The sequence below is a fragment of the Mus musculus genome, chromosome 2 (assembly GCF_000001635.26).
Source record: "Mus musculus strain C57BL/6J chromosome 2, GRCm38.p6 C57BL/6J".
NCBI lineage: Eukaryota > Metazoa > Chordata > Mammalia > Rodentia > Muridae > Mus > Mus musculus.
Genome location: NC_000068.7, coordinates 140056239 through 140077744, shown reverse-complemented (window position 1 = coordinate 140077744; position 21506 = coordinate 140056239). Strand labels below are relative to the sequence as shown.

General features: G+C 41.8%; 1 protein-coding gene and 1 pseudogene across 26 annotated transcripts in view; both read left to right on the top strand.

Annotated features, from left to right (window-relative positions):
• On the top strand, nt 4239-4752 carry Rps19-ps7 (ribosomal protein S19, pseudogene 7; annotated as a pseudogene).
• Tasp1 (taspase, threonine aspartase 1) overlaps nt 10898-21506 on the top strand; it is a 233369-nt gene continuing 222760 nt past the window's right edge. For 7 of the 26 annotated variants that reach the window (XR_003953733.1, XR_866347.3, XR_866346.3 and 4 more), the window contains exons 1-2: nt 10898-10991; nt 20246-20458. Coding sequence is in view for 13 of the 26 variants with exons in the window: in XM_017319311.1 (XP_017174800.1) it covers nt 20314-20458 (145 nt within the window). In the remaining 13 variants the exon portion in view is untranslated. The other 19 variants (NR_110352.1, NR_110351.1, XR_003953732.1 and 16 more) reach the window with 7 other exon arrangements.

Sequence of the window (21506 nt, the reverse complement as noted above, 5' to 3'; positions counted from 1 at the left end):
GACCTCTGGTTTCCATTAGAGACAGTAAGCTACAAAGGGCTGCCCTCTGACCTCTGCATCCAGCTTTCTTGGAGTCCTAGGTGTGGTCTCCCATCTCTAGGGGCTGAAAGCCAATTCAGTTGCCTACATGTGCTAAGAGAGCCTGTGGCTGGGATGGTGGCCCACAGGAATTGGGGGTAAAGCTAGGGAATCAGGTTGGATGGGTGAAGTTATTTGCATTCCATTCCTAAAGCATACTTTAGTTCTATAGTAACAGTTGTGGGAAAAATAGTTTACGCCCTTTTTCTTTCACGTTTTCCATCTCCTCTTCCTTTTTAGCTAAGCAATGTCTAAGTAAAATTCTTATCTATGAGATAAAACGGCCTCATTATTGTTTAGTTTCAGATCCCTGTACCAGGGTCTGAGGTGCATATTTTATTTATCAAAGCAGACCTGGCCTCCGGGTTCTGATAGCATTCCTCAGTCCCTACCTGGCACATCCTGTCTCCAACCCTAAACTGTGCAGCCCAGAACCTGCCCCTCCCCGAGAGCTCTTCCCTATACAATCCAGACATTTGGGTCTCCTAGCGCTCCTCTCTCTTCTCTATCTTTGTGCTGGCCCTTTCTTTCTTCCCCCTCACTCTCATCTCTTTTCCCTTGGTGTCTTCCTGGCCTTAGTCCTTAGGGCCAGTGAAATTGCCCCAGAGCACCAGGCAGTGGTGGCGCACGCATTTAATCCCAGCACTTGGGGAAGCAGAGGCAGGCGGATTTATGAGTTTCAGGCCATCCTGGTCTACAAAGTGAGTTCCAGGACAGCCAGGGCTATACAGAGAAACCCTGTCTCGCTCAAAAAAAACAAAAACAAAACAAAACAAACCAAACAAACAACAACAACAACAAAAAAGAAATTGCCCCAGAGCACCTTTCTGATAGGCCTGCATTTAATATAATTTAATATGGCTTACATTGGCTCATTTCACTGGCAGAGAAATAATTTATCAATTATATTATACTAGGAAGAAGAAGAAGAGGAAAAAGAAGAAGAAGAAGAAGAAGAAGAAGAAGAAGAAGAAGAAGAAGAAGAAGAAGAAGAAGAAGAAGAAGAAGAAGAGAAGAAGAAGAGGGGGAGGGGGAGGGGGAAGGGGAGGGGGAGGAGGAGAAGGAGGAGGAGGAGACCAGGTCCTAGGATAAATATCTACAAACAAAAAAACCAAAACCACCACCACCACCACAACAAAACAGTAAGGGTAGATTGGAAAAATAGCTAAAACTAAGAGTTCTAAAACTAAAAGTTTTGTGTTTCTGTTTTTTTTCCTTTCCCTAATAATGAGAATGCAGGAGGGAGGGCACAAACTACTTAAACTGAGCCCATATTGGCGACAGGTAACAGCAATGGGTTTTCACAGGACCTAAGGAATGTCGTCCACAGAGGCAGGTACTTGTTCTGTCTGTTTGGGGCTAGCAGGATGCAAGGCTTTTCTAGAGTGCTGGGGTTGTAGTGATGAGGAAACAGCACCGAGTCAAGGTTTTAGCTTTGGAAGTATGTCTTCTGTTTGCTTCTTTGGCTTTGTGTCCTCAGGGTATGAAGAAGCTTCACCAAGCTCCACAAACCAGGGCTTTATGTACGCCAGCTAGGTGAGTACTCTCTTACTGAGCTACCTCTGTTGTAGCTGTCAACTGCTTTCCCTTATCCTACCTTGTCCTTCATCTTGCCTTTGGAATTCAATTAATCACATGGATACTGTTGGATTACAGGATTCCACCAGGCTGCTGCCAGGGAGCTAGCAAAGGCTTACATCCTCACCTGCCACCACTGGGTGCTTCAGGAATGGGCTGCATATAATAGGTCTACCCTGCCACTCTAGGGTGCTCTCTTTGGGCCCATGTGTTCCCCGGCCATCTCTCTATCCCCCTTTCTGTCCTTCTCTGTCCCCACTTTTCTGCCCTCATGCCTCTGCTCCCATCTGTCTGCCTGTCCACTCATCTCTTCTACCCCTTCTCCAGGTCTTCACTCCCCTCCCATCCCCCAGATAACTCCCCAGGGGATACATTTCTCTGGAGGACACCTTGGCATGTTCCCACCAGGTACCCCCTTGATGTATTATGTTCCATAACAGATACCAAAAAATCTTTTTGGTATCTACTTCTATACAAAAGCAGATTCAGTCCTTTATAGCAACAATCATATTGACCAGCATCTAAAAATGTCCACCACATGCACATTGTGTAAACTATATTAGACTTTGATGGTCACTTAGTTTGGGTCCTTTCTCAGAATGAAGAGCCTGTAGGAGCAGGGAATATTTGCCACAGGTTACTGTAGAAGGCAACTGTGGGAACTTTAAAAAATAGTACTGGGGAAAAAGGAGAGGCCCATGTAAAAGATAGTTCTGTAACAGGCAGGATGTGATATTCTGAGAACGTGGTGAGGTTACAGGAAGCCTCTTGAAACTAGCCTAAAGGACAGACAGCATTTATATCTTGGTGCAAAGATTGCTTTTGGGAAAATGTTTACTTCCAAGTACCTCCGGCCTGTGCTTGAACCCAGTGTGTACAGCACATTGGGGATGGTGCTAAGCCAGGAAACAGAGATGCAGGCGAGCTGTTGGTGCATGTTAGAAGGGCCTGGTGAGCCTTGGGGCAGAGGTAGCCAAGGGGAGACCTGGGCAACCAATGCTTCAGTTAATGAAGTGTGAACAGCAAAATAAACTCAGATAAAGTACAGGTTCACTGCTGTCCCGAACATTCCAGCACATTGCCCTCAATGCTTTCTTCAAAACTTTCCCCAATCAAAAGCTTTTTAAAATTAGATAAATATGAAAATCGCCTCATTTCAATGTCATCCCCATATTCAAAAAGAAACATTAAAATAAAAAGTAATTCCTCCCGAATTGTATCAGAACTCTTCCCTGTATTATAATAGATGAACAAATTTTTATTAGTTTAAACTAATAAGTAATAAGGGCTAACATTTCCAAACAAATGATAAGCTTGAAATGTGTTGAAAGTATATTGATACTGAATGCACCGAAATAACTGGGCACGTAATACTGTACTTATACCTGAACTACTTGAAAGCTGAGGCAGGAGGATTTCTGGGAGTTCAAGGTCAGCCTGGGCAACACAGTAAATTCCATGCCAACCTGGACTAAAGAGTAAACCCCGCCTCCAAAACAAAACAAAGCCAAAACAAACAGACAGACAGACAGACAGACAGACAGAACAACAAAACTAAATAAATAAACTAAAGGAATTCTTAGGGATACCAGCACATCATAGACAGATATACTGTGTGGTCCTCTAATTTTTGGCAACATTACATTTAAAGCATACGGATAATGAACCTTTGCTGGCTTTGCATTGCAGTGTCCACATCCCTCCTCTAGGAAGTAATTTACTTTATCCTTTCTTGTTTGTTTGTTTGTTTGTTTGTTTGTTTCGAGACAAGGTTTCTCTATGTTGCCCTGGCTGTTCTGGAACTCACTCTGTAGACCAGACTGGCCTTGAACTCAGAAATCCACCTGCCTCTGCCTCCCAAGTGCTGGGATTAAAGGTGTGCGCCACCACTGCCCGGCTACTTTATTTTAATTAAGCAGTTTCAGTGGGATGGTGAGTTCAAGGATCATGTTCTCTTATGAGCAACCATCCAAGTTAATCTGCACAGAATAGGTCCTTGGAGTGTGAATCTTGACTATGGAGACACAAGTACTGGAAACATGAAATTGACCCATCCTGTTACTGTGTCCTGAAAAGGTTGTCTAGTCATGTTTGCTACAGAACCAGAGCTTGTGTGTTTCAAATCTAATCTGACAGTTCTTTGATTTTGTAAACTATCTCCATGATGAAAGGACACAGCTCCATGCTGCTGCCTTTGGCAGCCTGAGTTCTTTCCAGTGACTCCCACTCAGGTTAAGCTGGGATTCTTGAATTTACCGCAGAAGAGTGTTTCAAGATGAGCCAGTATGAGACAGACTTGGAGTTTATTTTTAAGATTTATCTAGCCGGGCGTAGTGGCGCACACCCTTAATCCCAGCACTCAGGAAGCAGAGGCAGGCGGATTTCTGAGTTCGAGGCCAGCCTGGTCTACAGAGTGATTTCCAGGACATCCGGGGCTATACAGAGAAACCCTGCCTTGAAAAACAAAAAACAAAACAAAAAAAGAAGCCTGACCTTACAGTGGTAAGGCTCGCTTGCTGCTTAGATGTGACCACTGGACTCAGCTGCTTCCTAGGAGGAAAGTACAACTCCTCAAGTTCTGTTTCCTTTTCCCCTGGCTGGCGGTGCGGAGGCTGCACGATGCCTGGAGTTACTGTAAAAGAAGTTAACCAGCAGGAGTTCGTCAGAGCTCTGGCAGCCTTCCTCAAAAAGTTCGGGAAGCTGAAAGTCCCCGAATGGGTGGACACAGTCAAGCTGGCCAAACATAAAGAGCTTGCCCCATATGATGAGAACTGGTTCTACACACGAGCTGCTTCCACAGCACGGCACCTGTACCTTCGAGATGGTGCTGGGGTTGGTTCCATGACCAAGATCTATGGAGGACGGCAGAGAAATGGTGTCAGACCCAGTCACTTCAGTAGAGGCTCTAAGAGTCTGGCTCGCCGGGTCCTCCAAGCCCTGGAGGGGCTGAAAATGGTGGAAAAGGACCAAGATGGGGGCCGCAAGCTAACACTTCAGGGACAGAGAGATCTGGACAGGATCGCTGGACAGGTGGCAGCTGCCAACAAGAAGCATTAGAACAAAGGATGCTGGGTTAATAAATTGCCTCATTCATAAAAAAAAAATTCATCTATTTGTCCTTATTTATCTTTTACATGCATGCCTGCATGAGGTTCTATGCACCACATACACACAGATGCCTGTGACCACATGGAGATGTCAAGAGCCCCTAGATTAGGACTTATAAGCAGTTTTGAGCAGCCTGGGTGCTGGGTTCAAGAGCAGCAAGACTCTGAACTGCTGAGCTTCTCCAGCCTGCAGTTGGGAATTTGTTAGGGGGAAATGATTATCATGAATGTAAACAGAAAAGGGGGGGGTGGTGGTGCTCAGGGAAAGGGCATGTCCAAGAGTGTAGGCTCCCCAAGGGACCTTCCTGCTTAAGTGACTTAGCAGTAGCTGTGGATATGATTTTGGTGGCTATCAAAGTATAATTCTAGAATCCATGTTTCCAATTTTTACTTTTATCTCTTACTTTTTAATTTTTTTCACACAATATATTTTGATCATATTCTTTCCCCTCCTCCAATCCAACTACTCCTAGATTCTCTCTGCCTTCCTACCCACCCATTTCTCTCTCTCTCTCTCTCTCTCTCTCTCTCTCTCTCTCTCTCTCTCTCTCTCTCTCCCTCAATACAACAAAACTGAAAGACAAAACAAAACAAAAATTGAGCACACAGACAAAAAACCCTCACGGAGTCCGTCTTGTGTTAGTCAGTCCTGGGCATGGCTGCTGGTCTGCAGTGTGGTTGATGTATCCTGTGTCGTTCCACTGGAGAAAACTGGTTTTCCTCGTTGCAGCAGGAATAAATTGCAAATATGCTTCTTGAGTAGGTTTGGGACTTTGTGTCCACTTTACCTTCCATGTGCTAGAACTTTGGTTTGAACCTGTGCGGGTCTTGTGTGTGCTGCCACAGTCTCTGACTCGTTTTCAATAAATGACAGACTATAGAGTGTCTCTGGACATGCTTTGTCTAAGACTACAATCTAAAAAATAAAACCGTGGGTCAAGAGGGTTTTGGCAAGACAAGAGGCTAAGATGTGTCTCTTTCTATTAATGGCATTTCTTATGAGATTCCCCAAAACAGCCAGGAAAGAAGAGAGGCCATATGTTTTTTGTCCTTATGGGTGATGCATTACAAATTTAATATCCAATTTTGGAGCATCTCTACAAAATCCCCTCAAATACCGCGAATTACTCTGGAGTTCTTGGCTCAGTTGGTAGGTGAGTTCATCCAGACTCCAGGATGAAGATGTTCCTCTTCTCATCTTTCCTTAATTTTCCCCACCTTTATATACTCTATTTATACTTATATACTCTGTTTTTTTGTTTGTTTAAATTTTTTTTTCTCTGTGTGTCATGGTACACTCCTTTAATCCTAGCACTCAGGAGGCAGGCAGATTTCTATTAGTTTCACAGTGTATGTGTGTATGTGTGTGTGTATGTGTGTCCAGTGGCCTCTTGTCTTTGTGGGCACCTGCATACAAACTGCACACACAACAGAGCATATGCACAGAAACCAAAATTTAAAAAAGAAATTTGATTTTAATTACAAAAAAAAAAACTTTGTCCTCATAGGTGATGTGATCAATAGCCAAAATAAAATTATACAAGAAGGCTAGTTGAGGCTGTGTGCTACTGACAGAGCTAGAGTAGGGTGGGGAGCCGAGAGAGATACAAAGGGGGTTTGTACCTACAATTTAAACTTAAATATTTGGGGGAAAGCTGCTACTAAGCTCACACTGGTTTCAGATCAATAAATTTCTCATTTTATGAGTGAAGTGGGTGGGGCACTGTTCATGGATTATAGTAAAAAGTGACATTTTGAGAATGCAGAGAAAGATGCTAAGATAAACCACAAACTGTTGCTCAGGCAACACATGTAGATTGCCTGGTGGATGAGGAATGGTGACAGAGCTGGCCAGAGACACAGCATTACAGATGGACAGACTGACAGCAGGGTGAAGCAGAGATGGCAGCTAGACCACTTTTAATTCTACTAGTCTTGGTCAGATTTCCATGTGTCATCAGGACTTGAAACTGAATCAACTAATTTACCCTTGCTTTGTCTTGCTGGTGGTGTGAAAGCCTATGGGAAGAAGGAAGGAATTTATTGGGAGGCTGGCAGGTAGTTTATGTAATTGAAAGAAAAAGCAAAGAGAGAGACCTAGAAAGGCAAGGTCTGGGGTAGCAGCAGGGAATCAGTGAGCTGACCTAAATCTCAGCAGCTTCTTTTATCTTGCCTTATCCTGAGCAAAGATTCCAATTCTGGAAGAAGCAGCACTGGATTACCGTGAGTCACACGTCAACCTCTTGGCTAGATAAATTCTAATCATCCTTGATCCCTACTGATAGTCCTGTTTAACCTGGATCCCCGTGGTTAGGCACAGTGAGTGAGTGAAAGGGCAGTGGAGTTCCCACAGAGTGTCACCAGGAGATATGGTGCCACTTTTGCAGGGACACTGCTCTCAGAGGTTAAGGAGACTAAAACAGACTCAGAAAAAGACATGCTCTGAAGGAAATACAAGGACAATTTTATATATATATATATATATATATTTTTTTTTTTTTTTTTGAGGCAGAGTCTTACTGTGTAGTCTTGATTGGCCCCCATCTCAGAGATCATTTTGGCTCTGCCTCCCTGGGATTAAAAGCACAGCCTGCCTCAAAGACAATTTTATTGGCATTTGAAAGAGAAAACAGGAGGGCAGGCCAGCTGAGGTCTCTTGGGGGCTGACGAGAGAGAGAGAGAGAGAGAGAGAGAGAGAGAGAGAGAGAGAGAGAGAGAGAGAGAGAGAGAGAGAGAGGGAGGGAGAGAGGAGAGAGGAGAATGAGATCACGCTTTCTTAGAAGTCAACGTTCAGTTCTCCTTGAATGTACACAAACCGGGTATCTATTCCATCACCCATCACCGGGAGCTTCTTACACAAACTAAATACCTGTAAAACAACAACACAAAACAAAAAACCCAAAACCCTCTTCAACATTTACCACATTTATTAAGCCAGCATGGTGGCTCATGTAATCCCAACACTTGGGAAGGTGAGGGAGGAGCACGCTTGGAAAGGTCCTCAGCTGCACTGTGAGACTTTGTCTCAAAAACAAAGAAAAAAAACCCAATTAGCATTTATTTATTTATTTATTTATTCATTCCTGGGCTCACTCCCATCTCAACAATTAGCATTTGTAGATTACTCACTATGGGGCTGATACATTTCTTTCTCTCTTTCTTTCTTTCTTTCTTTCTTTCTTTCTTTCTCTCTCTCTCTCTCTCTCTCTCTCTCTCTCTCTCTCTCTCTCTCCCTCCCTCCCTCCCTCCCCTCTTTCTTTCTTTCTTTCTTTCTTTCTTTCTTTCTTTCTTTCTCTCTCTCTCTCTCTCTCTCTCTCTCTCTCTCTCCCTCCCTCCCTCCCTCCCTCCCCCTCTCTCTCTCTTTCTTTCTTTCTTTCTTTCTTTCTTTCTTTCTTTCTTTCTTTCTTTCTTTCTTTCTTTCTTGACAGGGTTTCTCTGTGCTAGGATTAAAGGTGTGTGCCACCACTGCCCAGCCACACAACAATTTTTTTTCTTTTCTTTTTCTTTTTTTTTTGGTTTTTCGAGACAGGGTTTCTCTGTGCTAGGATTAAAGGTGTGTGCCACCACTGCCCAGCCACACAACAATTTTTTTCTTTTCTTTTCTTTTTTTTTTGGTTTTTCGAGACAGGGTTTCTCTGTATAGCCCTGGCTGTCCTGGAACTCACTTTGTAGAGTAGGCTGGTCTTGAACTCAGAAATCCGCCTGTCTCTGCCTCCCATGTGCTGGGATTAAAGGCATGCGCCACCACCGCCTGGCACACACAACAATTTTTAATCCTCATTTTACAAATGTGGAAATTAAATAGTAGGAAGATAAAGCAAATCGTTCAATGTTTTAGTTAAGTGGTAGAACACAGATATATAAACACTGATTCTTCTGTTTCTAGAATCCTTGCTGTTAACTTCTACTTTATGGCTACCATTCACTAACTAAACCATTAAGAATTTTTTTTTTTTTTTTTTCCTTCTGGGCTGGAGTGATGGCTCAGCAATTAAGAGCACTGACTGCTCTTCCAGAGGTCCTGAGTTCAATTCCCAGCAACCACTTGGTGGCTCACAACCATCTGTAATGGGATCTGATGCCCTCTTCTAGTATGTCTGAAGACAGCAACAGTGTATTCATATACATTAAATGAAAAAAAATCTGGCCGGGCGTGGTGGCGCATGCCTTTAATCCCAGCACTTGGGAGGCAGAGGCAGGCGGATTTCTTAGTTCGAGGCCAGCCTGGTCTGCAGAGTGAGTTCCAGGACAGCCAGGGCTACACAGAGAAACCCTGTCTCGAAAAACAAAAACAAAACAAAAAACAAAATCTGAAAAAAAGTTCTAAAGAATTTTTTTCCTTACTGTTCTCTACATTCCCTTTCAAATCTTATGTGCTGCTTACACAGATAAATTTCATAACTGTCTCTTAATTTTTACCCATAAAAGAAAATTATTAAGAAGATATCTTAAACAATATAAGAATTATTAATTATGTGTTTGGGATTACCAGCAGATGAATTTTTTTTTCAATTCACATATTTTAATCTAGGGATGACAGGATAAAAATCACTAAACTCCTCATCCTCAAACTGCCTTCTTGCACTTCGTTCTTGATCATCTAAAAGCCCCGTTATTGGTTGCTCTCCTCTTCTGGGGCGTCGGGCTTATCACCCTTCCTGCTCCACCGCTAAGATTAAACCAAGAAATTCCACAATCCAGTAATGCTTTAGGTGCGTTACATTTACCCAAAGGGCTTGTTAAAAGACCAGCCTTTAGGGAGGCAGAGAGATAAGCGGATATGAGTTTGAGGCCAGCCTGGTCTACAAAGTGAGTTCCAGGACCACTAGGGCTATACAGAGAAACACTGTCTCGGAAAAAACAAAACAAAACAAAACAACAAACATTCATTTAGGTGGATTCTAAGAATTTGCATTTTTAAGTAAGAGTTTAGGTAATTCTAAACTGCTGGTCTGAGACCTCACATAGGATACATGTGAAAATACATGCTGAAACATCTCATCTAAAAATCCAAAACCTCAGCTGCTCCCACACTGTGCACAAAACTATTTAAAAATGCGTTACAAAATTACCTTTAGTCTCTGTGTATAAGGTCTGCATGAAATACAGCTGAGTATTTTTGCAACTGGAGTCTCATCCACTGCTTTGGTTTGGGACCAGGGACAAGGGACTGAGGCGCATATTTTACATACCAAAGCACACCTGAACTTCAGTTTCACTCAGCATCCCTCAGTCCCTTCTTGGCGAACCCTGCCCCAACCCTGAACTTTCCAGTCCAGCGGCCGAGCTGCCCTTCCCCCAGAGGCTCTTCCCTCTATAATCAAGATATTTTGGTCTCCCTTGTTTTCCTTCTCTTCTCTCACCTCCAATGCTCCCCTGGCCTCAATCCTTGGGGCCAGTGAACTCCCCTGAAAGCAACTTCCCAATATTCTGCCTTTAATATAATCTTAATTGGTTTGAATTGGCTCATTTCACCGTTGGAGAAATAACCTATCACCCAGGACGTTTTATTATGTATAAGCAAGTATTTCAAAATTTGAAGAAAAGAAAATTCCCAAATACTTCTCAAGTATCTCAGACGACTGATACCTAACCTGCAGTGTTCTATTCCTTCTAATCTCTGCTCCCCACAAACAGGCTGTCAAACCATTCTTGATACTAGTTACAAGGATTGCTACTGGCTCTTGGTCTTTGATCTTGGACAGTTAAAGACTAACTACCTTTTCTGACTCCCACTTAAACAAAACCTAGGTTGAATCCTGCTTTTCCATAGGGGTCAAGGCTACATGGATGAGGGAAGGGTTCTTCTGCAACGCCCTCATCAATGATGGCTACTATTTTCATAACGTGCAACCCGCTCGTCAGTCAACTTCGTGGGTAACAGGTAGACACATCCTCAAAGCTAATTACCGAGCACAATGAAAGCAAGGTGGGCAACGGCGATTGTATAGCTATGACAACAAACAAACCCCCAATAGGCCAATAAATACATATTTTAAAAAACCCTCAGATATCAGAAGCCAGAAATAACCGCGGAGTGTCTCAGCTCAAACGCTTAAAGAGAGAGACGCTATAGCCTAGGCGATTAGGACTCAGGCTCGCGGGGCGTCTGCTTCCGGCCACGTGTGCACGTCGACCAATGGAAAGGCTTTACGCCACTCCCGCTTCCTCACCCTGGCAACGGGCGAACGACTACTTCCTGTGTGTGAGTGCTCTGCGCTGACGCGGGTGAGTGTCCCTCGTTCTGACGCTGTCCGCGTCGCCGCTGCCTAGCCTCGGTCTCCGTATGGTCCGGCAGGCCCGCGTGGCGTCCTCACGCCACCGCTCGGGACGGCTCTCACGGCGCCACCTGTCCGGCCCGGCGCAGGGCCCCACGGATTCCCCGGCCCGGAGTTGTGGTCACGCGTGGGGGCCGCCAGTTCCCTTGGCTGCGGAGTTCTCGGAGCTCTTCGCGCGCTGTGCAGTCCCAGGCTACAGGGAACTCACGTGTCCCAGGTCCACAGCGGGCCCGGGATGTGTCACAGACAGATGTCGCGGTGGGGTCAGAGCTTCCCTGAGTCTGTTAGAGCCCGGGTTAGCGTCCCGAGGGACATGTAGCATCCAGTCAGTGTAGAGGTGGCTAGGACTGAGTCAGTGAAGATGCTGGAGAGGCGGGCGAGTAGCTGTAAACTGGAGGTGTTTTGAAGTAGAAGGCATAGGGATTCCTCCGAGTTCAACTTAATTATACCGAGGAGAGGAAGGGAAGGTTTATTGGGGGCCATTGAACCAAGACCTTTCTTTGAATAACAAGCTAAGGGAGTTTATCTTACGCACTCAGGCGTTTGGTTATTAGAAGCAGTGGCCGTGGTTATTAGAAAATGCTTGGGAATTGCAGAACAAGAGATTAACATAGTTGCCGCCACTAAGGATTTTGTGCTTTATAATTTCTTAGGTGTTGTAGATGTCACCGACAAGTGTATGTGTATAATATGGTTAAAACTAGAAATTGCAGTTTTGTATATGTTGCATTCATTGCACGGATAGATTGGTTTTGCCTTTTTTTGGGGGAGGGGAGAGGGTTATTTTAGTTTATGTGTGTGACTGCTTGCATCATAATGTCTGCACCGCGAGCATGGGCATATCCGTGCAGGCCAGTAGAGGGCATCTGGGGGAATCAAGGATGGATGTAAGCCAGCGAGTGGTGCTAGGAACTTACTCAGGTCCGCTAGAAGCAAGTGCTCTTTATTGCCGAGCTGTCTTTCCAACCCTGGTTATTTTATTTTTTTTCTTATTGAGGTGTAATCAACACAGTACCAAAATCCTCTTAAATTGTAAGCTTCTCTCTCCCCCTCTCTCATTTTAAGGATTCAAAAGTTGTATGTATGTCGTTGCTGTCTAGTTCCAGACCAATTTTTATCACCTTCCCCAGATATCTTGTGCCCAGTACAGTTACTTACCCTTCTCCAGTTTCCCCCAACTTCTGATCCATGGTTTAGTATGTATCTTTCTGTTTTGTACGGTTTAAGTAAATAGAAGTATGTAACAGGTGTCCTTTTGTGTCTAGCTTCTTTCAGTGAGCATAATGTTTTCAAGATTTGTCCATAGCTATGTAATAATGCCTCATTCCTTTGTGTTTATGTTACCCCCCCCCCCATTGATTCTGGGGATGGACCCGCACACATGCTGGGTGAGCATCCTACCACTGATGGATGTACCTCCCCCGTTCCTTTTTATGGATATGCAGTTGGATTGTTTGGTCCTTCGGGTTATTTTGGAATAATTCTGTACACATCATATTTGTAACTTTTTGTGTGGATATTTGATTTTAGTTTTATATTTGATCTTTTTGTTTTTTTGGTTATGTATATAGAAGTGGAACTTCTGGGTGGTTATGTTTGGAGAACTCAACAGACACTTTCCAGAATGATCACAGCACATTGAATCCTGCAGATAAGAAAGGTCTTCATCTCCAGACACCTGTTTTGATTATATGCGTCTTATAGTGGTACTAGGGAAATAGTGTCTCACTATTGTTTTGATTTTTATGATGAATAATCTTAAGCATCTATCTTTGTATTTATAAAACATTACATAGTTTTGGAGAAATATTTAAGTTGTTTGACTAGATATTTTAAATTTTATTTTATGTGGATGCATGTTTTGCCTGCATATATGTCTGTGTACCACATTCTTGCCTGTTATCAACAGAGGCCAGAAGATGGCATCAGGTCTCCTGGGATAGGACTTAAGAAGGTTGTGATCTGCCATGTGGGCGCTGGGAATCAAGAGCAGCCAGTTAGTGCTCTTAATCACTAAGCCATCTCTCCAGCCCTAGGTGGCTTTTATTTTTATTTTATTTTATTTTTTTTTGAGATGGGTCTTACTGTGGCCTGGAAATTCACTGTGTAGACCAATCTTGTGTCAAACATCTGACTTAAGAAACCATTTCTGAGGCTGGGTGTAGTGTGGCACCTGCCTTAAATCTCACAACACAGAAGGCAGAAGAAAGGGGATCTCTGAACAATTTCCAGGGTAGCCAGAGCTACATAATACAGGGATTTTTTTTTCTTTCTCTCAAATAGACCTTGTCTCCAAAAACTAACCGAGCAAGCAAGCAAGAAAGAAACAAAACTACCACCACCAAAAAAATAAAAATAAAAATAAGGCCTAGTGAGATGGCTCAGCGGTTAAGAACACTGACTGCTCTTCTGAAGGTCCTGAGTTCAAATCCCAGCAACCACATGGTGGCTCACAACCACCCGTAATGAGATCTGATGCCTTCTACTGGTGTGTCAGAAGACAACTATAATGTACTTATTTATAATAATAAATAAATCTTTAAAAAAAACAAAAATAATCCGGGCGGTGGTGGCACACGCCTTTAATCCCAGCACTTGGGAGGCAGAGGCAGACGGATTTCTGAGTTTGAGGCCAACCTGGTCTACAAAGTGAGTTCCAGGACAGCCAGGGCTACACAGAGAAACCCTGTCTTGAAAAACAACAACAAAAAACCCCAAACCAAACCAAACAAAACAAAAATGCTGAATCCAGAGTCAGAAATATTTATCTATGTATAATTGCCCGTTACTCTAAGTTTTATAGGTCTGACTGATAGTTTTGAAGTGCTGGATTCAGTGTACCTACAGGGAGGGGTAGGGCTTTACTCTGCCTTCTCTAATTCTCCCCACCCTTGCTGACTACCCAGCCCCACCCACCACCCACACCCCACAACACACACACACACACACACACACACACACACACACAATGGCCTGGATATGTTTATCTTTTGTTTTTGTTTTTCAAGATAGGGTCTCTCCATGTAGTCTTGCCAGTCCTGGAACTCCCTCACAGAGATCTGTCTGCATCTGCCTCCTGTGTCCTGGGATTAAAGGAGTATGTTCCCCGACCCTGGCCCTTCCCCCTTTGGCATTCATCTTGAAAATCAACTGACCATGAATAATGTTACTGTATAACCCATCCCTTTCTGTTGAATTCTTAAGTTGCATATGTGTTTAAAATCCTGTATTATTCTATATTAAGCATAGCATAAAAGACGTAAAGCTAACCAGGAGTGCTAGCACATGCTGGTAGTCCTAGAACTTGGGAAGTGGAAGGAAGATGATCAGGAGTTTGAGGTCAGCCTGGGCTCCATGAGACCCTATCTCACAAAATGAAGCAAAACAAAACAAATCATAACCAACCACCCAAAACAACCAAAGGAAGACTAAGCTTTTTCTGTATTTAAAATTTAGGTGGAAAGTGTTTCTAGGAGTAGAATTACAGATTAAACATGAATATACATTTGTTCTGGAACTCTTTTAATGAAGCATGAAGCTGTCAATGTCATGATACCAAACTCACAAAATACTGTGTTTGTTTTTTAATATGGAATAGCTTCTCACTTCATATCCATGAGTGGGCTGAAACCAATTCTGGATACCAGGCTGGCGTTGAGTTTGCAGTGACCCTCCTCTGTGCCTCCCTTAAGGGCTGGGTAAAAGTCCTGTGCCACCAGGGCCCCAGAACAGCATGGTCCGTCCGTATTACCAATTGCAGTAGCATAAGGGCTGGATCTCTCCTGCAAAGGAATATTTTGTTATGAGATAGATGATTGCTTGACAATCTTCTTCCTACACTGCTTTGGAAAGATTAAATGGGACATGTGATACTTTTCTAAATTGTTTATTTAAAAAGCAAGTATCATGACATGTGAGAGGAAAAAATACATACAGACACATAGAAACTTGAGAGACCCAAGGTCAAGATTAGATGCTAAGTTAGTACCTAGAAAATCTCCGAAGTAAAAAAGAAAGGAGGTTTTGAGGTTCCCTTTTGGTCTTGATGATTGGTGAATTAGCATTCATCTTGGTCTCAGAAATGGTCAAATAAAAAGTCTCTTCAATGGACAGTACTGAGTAAAACAAGTTCAAACATGAAGGGTATTAGAGAAAACAGGATTTTGAAGTTCTCCTTAAAGGTGTATCTTTGATTCTGTTAACTTGTGTTTGTATAGATTGCAGTTTATATGTACAGTATCAGCAAAAATGCTCTTTACAGTATTGTACATTGTCAGGTTTTTCCTGCCTATGTATGGATTCCTTTTCAAAACAATTTCATTCAGCTTAAGGTACCAGTATGGTGTTAGTTATAAACTTTTTTTTGTTCTTTTTTGAATATTCTTTAATATTGGATGTTCAGCTTGTATTTTCTTTAGTATATTGTCTGTTTCTGATTTGTGTTGCTCAGTATTATCCCATGGGTTTTATTGTGGCAGTCTCTTGTGAAAGGTTGCTCTCTGATAGCTTGTGTTTATGGAGAAAAGTGTAAATGTTGTGCAATATTTATGCTAAGAGGTATTTGGGCTAAACATGGGTAGAAGAAACCTATAGGATTTTGGTGCAGTTTGAGATGACTTTAAGGTGTGTTAGAAGATTATGTAGTATGGAAAAAAAGATGTATGAAGCTGGGCAGTGGTGGCGTATTCCTTTAATCCCAGTACTTGGGAAGCAGAGGCAGGAGGATTTTTGAGTTTGAGGCCAGCCTGGTTTATAGAGTGAATTCCAGGACAGCCAGGGCTACACAGAGAAACCCTGTCTCAAAACCAAAAAAAAAAAAAAAAAGGAAAAAAAAAGGCTTTAGTGGGAAAATGAGCTCATTTTTATAAGTAACATCAAGACTGAGCTCCAAGGGAAAAATCTGTGGCTCACTCTAGCTATAATTTTATTTCAAGTAAGAACATAAAAAAGCTAAAAGATTTGCTGAGAGGATTGTTTTGAAAGATTGGCAGGAAGGACAGTTCTGGCGATGTTACAATAGGCCTAGAGGCCTCATGAAGAAGCACTGTGGGTTGGCATGCTTGCAGGAAGTGTAAGGAGTGTAAGGAGATTAAGAAGTACAGTTTACGGGAAGCCAGGACTTGTGCCTTAGACAACTTTGTTCAGATAGAATTGTGTATGTGGATGATAGTTTTCTGGGTATATAATTGGAAATAGAATTTGCTGTATAATCCGATAATTTTTCATTATTGTTGTTTTGTTTTTGAGATAGTCACTCTATATAGCCAAGACTAGCATCCAATTCTTAATTCTTCGCTAGATTCTCAAGTGCTAGGATTATAGACATGTGCTACCATGTCCAGCTTGGGGAATATGATAGCACTCCTTTTAAATAAAACAAGCAAACTTAAAACCATTGTGTGTGTTCGTGCCACGGCACATGTGGGGTAAGAGTCCACTTTTGGGAGTTGGTTCTCTCTTTTTCTCATGGGTTCCGAGTTTGGCTCTCAGGTCACTAGGCTTACATGGCAAATGCTTTTTCTATTGGCTGAGCCGTCTTGCTTAGGATATCCATTCCACGAGGATGTGCGTGTTAGGTACTCATGCTGCACCACTCAGCTGTCTTTTCAGCATCTGTGTAATCATTAATTCTTTTAGAAGATTTTGCAGAGAGTGAGCAAGTTGCTAGTGTTGAGAAATAATAATCATAATGAATTTTTAATATCATTACTGGTAGAAAGTTGTGAAATGTTCATATTTAAATACATTATTCAGAAATGAAGGCAATATGAAAATGAACTGTAGAATTCCTTAAAAATTAAGGTATTTAAAATAGTTTGTAATTTTGTGGGGCTGGAGGTCGAATCCTGAGCCTTAGATATGCAAGCTTAGAGCTTTACCAGCCCAGTGTGCTTAGTTCTTAGTGCATAGGACTTTAATGCCTGCGCAGCTTGTTCATTTTGGGAGTTGCTTCAGGGTTCAGCTGAAGCAACAGACATTTTCCTTGAGCTAATGTTTGGTGTAAGTGTGCTACAACAGTGTCAAATAATGATTAGTAATATCAGTGACAAGTAAGATAAACATATTGCAGGAATATTTATGTTAATCTAATGTCATGTCCCCACCCAGTCTGATAGGCAGAAATCAAATACTGGGATAGTTTTTTTCTTTTCTTTTTCACTAACCTATATTTTATATGTCCCTCTAAATTCAAGATTTAGAAAAGGTAAAATAGAAATAGCTCCTTTAGGAGTCTTTGGCCATGCTTTTCCTGTATTCTTTTCTGAGGTAAGATTATAACAGTGTCACTTAGAAATCAATGTAAATCCAGAACATGGCATTTCTTTCATTACAGTGTAGCCAGTCTCTTCTAAGCAACTCCTGTCATAAAAAAGCTTATGGTTAATGGGCTGAGGCAGGAAATAGGGGGTGTGACACTGGAAGGAAGCGAGAGGATTCTGGGAAATAGTGAGAGAATAAAAGACACAGGAGAGATGTAGAGATTCTATTGAGATGCTGAGGAAACACGAAGGAGGAAATGGGCTGGGAAAGGTAACTAAGGGGTAGACAGAATAGGTTGAATGGGTTAAATAAGTAACAAGCTAGTCAGAGAATGAGCCAAAGCTTGTGGCCATGCATTAGTCTCAGAGTTGTTATTCTTGGGAACCAAGTGGCCAGACAGAAAAGTGGATTTTTTTTTTTTTAACATTATAGCAAGTTTTAACTGGAATCTCTTATATTGGATGGTGGACTTAGCTCACTAGTGCTTAGGGCTCTCTAAAGGAAGAGATCTGTATACGTACATATTAAAGGGGATTTATTAGTGTGGATTGCAGGCTGTGGTTCCACTAGTCCAACAATGGCTGTCTCTTAAAGGAAAGGCCAAAAATCTGGTAGTTCTTTAGTCTAGGAGGTGAATGTCTCAGCTGGAATCCTGAAGTAGTTTTTTTGGTTGTTGGGTTTTTTTTTTTTTTTTTTTCCCGAGACAGGGTTTCTCTGTATAGCCCTGACTGTCCTGAAACTCATTTTGTAGACCAGGCTGGCCTGGAACTCAGAAATCAGCCTGTCTCTGCCTCCCAAGTGCTGGGATTAAAGGCGTGCCACCACGCCCGGCCTGAAGTAGGTTGGAATACGAATGAAGGAATGAATGCCTTAGCAGAAGAGATGAGCTCGCCAAGCAGGGAAAAAGGGAAAGCTTCCTTCCATGTCCTTTAATGTGGGCTACTACCAGAAGATGGGGCTCAGACTTAGGGTAGGTCTTCCCACCTTACACGATCCAACTGAGACAACCGTTCTGCTTGGGCTTTAGTTGATTATAGATGTAGAGTTGACAGCCAAGATTGGCTATGTATGTATGTATGCATGTATGCATGTATGTGTGAATGTGGTGTATGATGCATTTAAATGTTTTAAATTCAGAATGTTCATGAACAGTTACTAACTTCTGTCCTTAAATTCAAAATGGTGAACAGTTACTAACTTTGGTCCTTGTCCATTGATCATTTAAATAGCCTTTGGGTAAAATTACTGTATTGGTTTTATCTATCTAGATGCATACTTTGCATATATAATTACTTCTTCCTTCCATATAATACAGCATGTGTTTCTTTACATACATTTTCTCCCTTTTTTGAGAGTATCTTGTATAGGTCAAGCTGTTCTAGAACTCACTGTATAGACAAGGATGGCCTCAAGCTTCTGAGGTGACAACTTACATGCTTTAAAATAAATTTTTAGCCAGATGTTTGAGATTTCCATGTCTGAATATCAAGAACTCCATTCCTTCTAGTGGCTGCTTTTAATTGAATTGAATTAGTTTATTTATAGGCCATGTTCTATCTGTTGACCTTGAATTTGTGACCCTTCTATTTCAGCCTTATGTGTTCTAGAATTATAGATACATGCCACCAAACCTGACCCCCTTCCATTTCAATTTAATACAAACTGAATATTTTTGCTTAATGTTGTCCTTTAAAAAGTTTTGACGACTTCACTGTCATGTTTTCTTTAAATCTCATTGTTGCTTTTAAAGTATGTTTTTTTTTCCTAATTTAGAATATATTCTAACCTTTTTGTTGTACTAAACCTGGATTGTTTAATGTTTTGAGTGTGTAATACACAGTGAGAAAATTAGAAACAAAGTTCAAGCTGCTTGAAATTTTTTTAATTAAATTTCATTACTTACTTGTGGAGAAGTTTATGCTGACAGCTATTTGAAGGAGTGCTTGTTTCATTTCTTGCTTTAGAATAGCTTTGTTAGCATTTATGCTTCATACTGCACTGATCAGCCTAGAACTGATGATCTGGAGAGTTTGTTTGTGAGAACAGTGGTGCTGCTCTGTAATCCTGGCACTCAGATGGCAGTGTGGTGGGCCAGTCATGCGGTCGGTAGTTCAGGCCGGCTTAAACCACGTAGTGAGATCCTGTGCCAACAAACAGATAACACAAATCCAAGCTGATGAGAAGCTGGTAATGGTGCTGCTCTGTAAGCCTGGCACCCGAGTTTGACCCCCAGAACCCATGCAAAGGTGGAAAGGAGAGGACAGACTCCACAGTGCTGGCCTCTGCCTTCTGCCCCACCGCTATGTACACATGCAATAATAATACAAATTTAAAACGTCTTCACATGTAGGTATGGATTTGTTGCTTTCTTTTTTAAGCAGAAAGCTATGATTTTGTATCTGTGTTTAGTGTACCAGCAGTGCTTGTGATTCCAAAATGTCCCAGAAGTCAGCTGGTTTGCGGGGGAAATGAAGGAATAGTTACACTATGTTGACTTACTTGACTATGGGTAATAGGAAGACAAAATTTAGACTATGTTGGTTTTTTTTTTCTTTTAGTATTTGTTTGTTTGTTTGTTTGTTTGTTTGTTTGTTTTAAAAGACAGGCTTTCCCTATAACCCTGGGTGTGCTGGAACTGGCCAAACAGAACAGACTAACCTCAAACTCAGTGAACCTCCTGCCTCTCGGGCTCTGGTAAGGGTGTGTGCTGCCACACCCAGCCAAGATCAGAACTTTTTATAGTAAATTATTTTGTTTTTATTTCTTCAGACAAGCACTGTTGCTGGACAGAGATTTAACTTGTAAACTTTTCATGTTTTGTCGTTATTATCCAGTTCAATAATCTTAAATATCTATTTTCCAAAATATTTGTGCATACTTTTTGTAAGTAATGTATATGTTGGTAGGAAGAAATGGAAGTAATCTTGTGCTGTTTTTCTCCAGGTTGACTCCCTTTGCACAGTTGGATGGAAGGATGCTCTTTTCCTGATAGAAGATGATGATCTTGGAGAATGATCATGGAGAAGGGGATGAATTCTGGAGAAGGACTGCCTTCCAGATCATCTCAGGCATCTGCTGCTAAAGTAACAGTCAAGGAGTTAGAAACACAGCAGCCCTGTAAGGAGAAACGAGGGGGCTTTGTGCTGGTGCATGCAGGTAAGGCTTTGCAGGTGAGGTGGGATAGAAAGGGAAATAACATTTTCCTTTTCTTGCTTTGAACAACACTGAGGACTGCACTTGTGTCTGCCAGAGGAGTCTGTTAGCTATTAATGGAGTGAAGGCCTTCTCTACACCCTGCTTGGAAAGTTTTACAATGAGACTTCTTCCAATGTCTTCCTTATTTCCCTTTACCTTACATACACAACATACATATGGCTAGTTCAGTATGTAAAAACCAAAGTAATCTTTATTTATTTATTTATTTATTTATTTATTTATTTATTTTTGAGACAGGGTTTCTCTGTGTAGCCATGGCTGTCTTTGAACTCACTCTGTAGACCAGGCTGGCCTCAAACTCAGAAATTCGCCTGCCTCTGCTTCCCAAGTGCCCGGCCAAAGTAATCTTTAAATTTCCATCCATCCCTCCATCCATGCATCCATCCATCCATGCATCCATCCATCCATCCATCCATCCCTTTGTTGTTGCTTCTTACCCACCAGGCAGGGTGTCACTATCTAGCCCTGGCTCTCCTGAAACTCCAGACCAGGCTGGCTTTGTATTCAAAGAAATCTGCCTGCCTCTGCTTCTGGGATTAAAGGTGTGTAAAGGTGAGTGCCACTTGTCTAGCCTGAAACCAAAGTAAGTACTTAATGTATTAATTTTGTGTTTTATAGAATAATGCTACTGAAAAATCCTTTTAGGCCCCATTTTAGAAAATAGCCATCTTAAAGTACAATTGCACAATTATATAGATACTCAGACGTTTTTTTTAACATTCAGCCTTTTTAAAATATTCATTCACTTACCTATTCATGTATACATTTATCCATTTAAATTTAACTAATATTTAATTAAATATTAAATTAGTATTAGATTTTAATTTAATACTAATAAATGCACTGGAGGCATAAACTGAGGTAAAAACCTGCTGGCTCAGCAAGGTAATTTTATTTTGTTATCTGTATACAAAATATCTATTTTTAAGCCTGATTCTACAATTGAACTACTAGCTCTTTAGAAATCACTTTCTAGCTGTGTCATTCT